Source organism: Taudactylus pleione, unplaced genomic scaffold (genome assembly GCF_031769625.1).
Source record: "Taudactylus pleione unplaced genomic scaffold, aTauple2 ptg000268l, whole genome shotgun sequence".
Taxonomy (NCBI): Eukaryota; Metazoa; Chordata; class Amphibia; order Anura; family Myobatrachidae; genus Taudactylus; species Taudactylus pleione.
In genome coordinates this window covers 750001-755792 of record NW_028284670.1, presented here as the reverse complement: position 1 = coordinate 755792, position 5792 = coordinate 750001, and the positions used below count along the sequence as shown (strand labels likewise).

The window sequence follows — 5792 nt, the reverse complement described above, 5'->3', positions numbered from 1 at the left end:
AACACTCAAGGCAGCGCTAATGCTGACATGTCACAAGGGTAATAACAGGCACTGACCATCACAGCAGGGAGCATTTCATTTTGAGAATAAATTACTTCAGAACTTTGTAGCCATTGATAGGAAGAGGCTATTAGAGCCTAAGGTGGGTTAACCAAGAACTGACACTTATTATTTCAGCTTAATTTTATTATTCATTTGGTATAACAATAGGTGTTGCTGATAGCTTTGCTGTATCTTAAGGCAGCTATAGAATATGATATGAACTCTATTAACAAAGTGATTCTCCAAAATACATAGAATAAAATAGAATACATGGTACCAAACTTATAGCAAACCAATTAATATATAAACAATTATTACGCTGACACAAGTATTTTTTCAACCTAAAGTCACTGCTTGTGCAATTTACAGCAACACAAAACCACAGATGTGTATACATATAGCTACACAGAGCTACAGATGTGTATACATACAGCTACACAGAGCTACAGATGTGTATACATACAGCTATCCTCCGTGCGCTACAAGACGCGTTACACATAACGCATGAGCACAGTGTGACTTGGTAGCGCTGAGCTTCTTTTTGTGCAACTTTTTACCTTCAAATGCATCTTATGCGATGCAAATAGGACACACAAGCAGCTTCTGCTGATTAAAATGATATGCGGCATGCCTATATTCTGTGTGCCACTGCGGGTGTATCTGCATGGCAAATGTTACGTTACAGTGCCAGCAGCTGTGACACCGTAACACAGCGTTTAGCATGTAGACACACCCGCAGAGGCACACAGAATATAGGCATGCCGCATATCATTTTAATCAGCAGAAGCTGCTTGTGCATATTATTCATATCGCTTTGTGAACAAGATGCAAATGAAGGTAAAACGTCACACGAAAAGACTCACGGCGCTACTTAAAATGGTGCATGCATTCCCCTGGCTGTACACAGAGACGCCATTGCTTAAACAGTCACTGGCATTAGAACTGGTGGCACAAAACCATGGGCATTCGTGGGTTTTGACTGGGAGGTGGAATGCATAATAAAGCCACCTCATGGGCGTGATATGGGAGTGTCAGGGGACACGGCTGTGCTCCCAAACACAGGGGAAACAAGGGGAGGGCTGAAATTAGCATTTGCATATTATCGCCACTATGACTCCGCCAAAAAGTCACAACCGCAGATGCAATAGCGCTCACCTCTGTATCTATATCAGATGTCGCTGCCCTTATTACATGCTCATGAGGGCAATGACCCATAAACTGGACCCCTGCAAACATAACGATGGGTCCTCTGTAATAAGCTGGACTCCTCTGAGGCACAATCCTGTGTAAGTACAGTGTATGGTGTGTTACAGTGTGACAGTCTGGCAGCAACAAGTTACACTTATATTAGGCAATACTTTTACTTAGAACCAAAATCTAGCAGTCGCGCTTACACTGAGAAATATCAGGATCCGGTGACACATCGATAACTCTCTGAGCTCATGTCACAAGTCCTCTCCTGTCATAGAATCAATAGCTGCAAATGACATCATGGTGTCCTGTGTTTATGTAAACAGTTTGGAGAATAATCCACGAATACTGCAGTCCAAGAATACATTCCCAGGGTACCTTGAATTATGGGGAGTCCGTGAGCAACTTCCCGCACCCCACCCACCTCCTTAGTGAAATTGGCCGGGCAAGGGCATGATGATACAGATGGCGTAGCCTCCCCCAGTCCTTGTTACTCATACATCCCATCTGGATCTCCTGGAGGGCTGTTCCAAAAATTAGGCAAGTAGGATTCCAAGCCACGTAAAGAGGTTCAGGACGTCAACACGTAGTACAAGAGAGGTGCAAAGTCATTTCACTGAGTCAAAGAGGGCGACATCCACAACCCACAAATATAGGTGGAGAACTTATTTTATATAATGTTTATAGAGTATTTATATAATATAGATAATATTTATAGAGTATTTATATCATTTAGATTTTTATAGTCTTGAGAACATCTGTTGATAATCATACTAGTTAACAGGAACCACCCACAGTTTAGGAGTAATACCAGATATTATTCACCTCCACCATCCCCACCTCCATCCCCACCACCGTCCCCATCACAATCTCCTCCGCAGTCCCCATCATCACCTCCTCCACCATCACCGCCCCCCCAGCCACTATCAAATGTCATACCACCGGCAGTGGCCCATCCAATATCATCAGTGGTAGAACTGCTGCTGCTGGTCAGTTGGGTCACTCGGTAAGTCTGGATTAAAAAAAAACCACTATCTGGTTAAAATTCCTCCTTATTGCAATATTAACTGAAATACAGCAGCTAATATCTATAAAGGGTGCAAGGTGTGTGGTGCTAGCAGGCCCATGAGTCAAGGGGGGCCATGCTTTGTACCCTGCAGCCAAAGCATAATATGGCTTCCAGAATAATTTTTGTTACCATCTGACAAAGATCCCTGCACCAGGATGCCGTCACTGCATAGACTTGTCTTTGTGGCCCCACCATTTTGCACTAATGGTCTAGGCTCAAAAAGACCATCTGGGGTGAGGAATGGGAGCCACCTCTCTATTACTGCAGGATCCGAGAGGAGCGGGCTTCCTCTGAGGCTGCTCTTCTCATCCTGGCCCCTCTAATGACTGAGCAGGGCAACAACATGAGCAATAATCAGAAAAAAAGTAGTCTATACACTGCCGCTCCTACCCAAATTATACCCAAATACAATGGTAGGACAAATAGCAAACAATGAGGAAATGCTTTAGGCACTACTATACACAGCACCAAATATAATACATTTGTCCAATAAATAATGTCCAAATATGTGGAGTTCTCTTACATACAATAAGACAACAATTGTTGGTATATATAATATGATATATGAGAGTGATTTACCTTGTATCACAAGTCATTGATTGAATGGCAGCAGGGAACAAGATTATTTAGACCCTATATGTACCAAGGGTACAAAAAGTTGAAATTTCGTATCTATTCAATAGCGCATTCTTGAGGTAATAGTTTAAAAGCTGTAACTTTCTACTTTACCTGATCCCCAAAAGCACGTACCATGGCACAATAGCTACCTATTAAAACAAACCCCAAGTCTAAATTTGTCCCCTACCCTAAGTTATGCCTTCCCAAAAATCCCCCATAGTGAACAGCAGAAAAGTGGTCCTAATTGATATTGTCACAAAAAAGTGACAGTTGGAGCTTTAGATTACTCCCAAATCCTCATTTTTTATGTTTATGCCCTAAAATTTGGCAAGCAGCCCCAAGCGACAGTTCTACCTGGCTGTGCCAAATTTCAGCTTGGTATCTCCAACAACTTTTGAGGTATAGACCCTTAAATACCATGCCCTCCCTATGGAATTCTCAATGGAGATTTCCAATTTTTTAGATGCAGACTTAATATAAGGGCAGGACTGTGCCCTTATAATTTAAGCTTTGGACAATAACCTCAAATGGACAGAGGGACCATAAGGACGGCAACAGAATTTATTAGCAATTAAAAGGCAATACAGTATAAAAATCTTCAATATATGATAAAAAAAAACATTGAACAACTTTAAGTAGTAAGAATGGAGCCATACAGTAGCCACTCCTGTGGGGGAGCTTGTATATAAATCACAATGGGAGGCTCCAGATACCCCTTTCTTACTCCTATCCAAGGGCACCGAGCGGAGGGGTGGGAGCAAATTACACAGGCCTGGGCTTGCTGCAGGGTCTTGGCGGGGGCCCGGGTCTGGCACCACTCCCCCTCCCCCATGAGTCACAGCACTGCTGTGTGCACTGGTAGACTGCTTGTGGATGCTAAAGCAGCAGCCGGAGCAGTCTCCTATGCCTATGGGGGAAGCTATCACGCTGATCGCACCCACATTGGATGTGCCCCGAGCTGAGGGGAACACGGCGCCCCACCCCCCTCTCCAGCACACAGCGCTGGTTCATGGCGCTGAAATAATAATTTTTTCCCCATTTTTTTTCTAAGGGGCGTGGCCATGTCTCCTGCGATTAGGATACCCCCACTGTTACCTGGGCCTGGCGCGGCTTTCGTTGGTCCTGCTCCTAACCAAATCACAGGGGCAGATAGTGGTAAGGTGCCTTCTGGGATTTCCAATATATGTAACAGGTAAGTACTAATGCCACAACTGCGTTTCGTGTACCGAGACCCTTCCTCAGGGCTACTACATAAATTTGATACTTTTTAAACTGGATTTTAACAATTTTAACTCATTTATTTTTTTGGAGTGACATTTGTTTAATTGCATGGTTTTAATCATATATTGAATGATATTATAAATATTGCCTTTTTATTGCTATTAAATTCATTGAGAGATAACCACGCTGCCCATCCATTGATGAAAACCCTCTGTGAGGAATTAGTACAGACTGATGCACAGTGACCTTAGTGATTTAGAATACTGGAGAACACTTGCAGTTGTTGGCCCAGAACTCTCATTGCTCTGACCTAGAACCGGCCTGGAGTACACAACTCACCATGTACAGGAATGCTCCCAGGATTACAGCTTTCATTGTAGCTGACAAGTTCATGGGGAACTGGAAGATGACTTGGGAAGACTTATCCTCTTTCTCTTCCCGTATTGTGGCCACAGGTTGATTCCCGCTTAAACTGAGTATCTGAGGATCAGAGGATGAGAGAAGCAGTTTCACCAGCGGAACATATAAGAAGGACATTTTCTTTTCTTTTCTTTTTTTTTAAATCTATTTATTGAATGTTTTTCATATCAACAGCAAAAAACAGTACAGTATAGATGAGGACTTCACAATTATAAGTTATCAGATACAGTGATAAGAAACATACAAATGAACCATTACAAATCAGTTAGTATGAATCTAGTGAACAACATGAAATACACAATATAAGAAGCCAGATATGAAGAATCTGATAGTATAGAAAAATAGAGAAATGGAAGAAGAGGATATGGATAGAGGTGGGGAGGGGGTGAGCCAGTCAATGTAAAACAAAATTACTCAATAAAAAAAAACTAAAATCGGGAATAAAATTAAATGGTTGTCACTGGGGGTTCGGTTTGAAAATGAGAGGTCCAAAAAGACCAAACTTTAAAAAAGTGATCTGGGGTATCATGTATGGTAGAGGATATGCATTCCATCCTGTATGTGGACCAAATAACATTAATGGTAGTAATCAGAAAGGGAGACGCAATCGATTTCCGTTGAGCTGCTATCATACATATAGCCATATTCAATGTGTATTTAATTAACTTTTGTTGAGAACGTGTAGAATTCAGGATAGGGCGAGAAAGAAGGGTGAATAGAGGAGTGTTTGGAATTTGAATACCAACTACATCCCTGATCAATTTGTGAACATCTAACCAGTACATTTGAACATGAGGGCACGACCACCAGATATGCAGTAGGGATCCCGGTCGTCCACATAGTCTCCAACAAAATTCAGAGGAGGTAGGATGTATTGAATGTAAATGAGTGGGAACTAAGGCCCTCATTCAGAGCCGCTCGCAAAAAGCGAGCGCTCGCTCTGAATGAGGGCGACCACTTTTGTTTTAAAAGCCGGCCTACTGGCCGCTCGCTAAGCTGTGGGTGACCACCCACAGCTTTAGTGAGTGACCAGGTGATGGTCGAGGCCATCGTGACCATCGGGGCTTGCGACGAGAACCTTGCGGTAGAGTCTCATCTACCGCAAGCCCCAGGTAACTTCCTGCTCTAACAGAGCAGGAAGCTCCCTACTGACATCACTGGTGATGTCAGTAGGGCCGCCTACAAATGGCGTTTGTCCGGCCACCCCCCCCCACCCCGCCTACAAAATGGG

General features: G+C 43.1%; 1 protein-coding gene across 1 annotated transcript in view; it reads right to left on the bottom strand.

Moving 5' to 3' along the window:
• Window positions 1-839: 839 nt before the first annotated feature.
• Window positions 840-5792, bottom strand: part of LOC148513809 (phospholipid scramblase 2-like) — a 51302-nt gene continuing 46349 nt past the window's right edge. The window contains exons 7-8 of the mRNA XM_088481233.1: window positions 4481-4621; window positions 840-2245 (exon numbers count right to left, since the gene is read on the bottom strand). Coding sequence (XP_088337359.1) covers window positions 2051-2245; window positions 4481-4621 — 336 coding nt within the window. The 3' untranslated portion in view covers window positions 840-2050. The remainder of the gene's footprint in view (window positions 2246-4480; window positions 4622-5792) is intronic.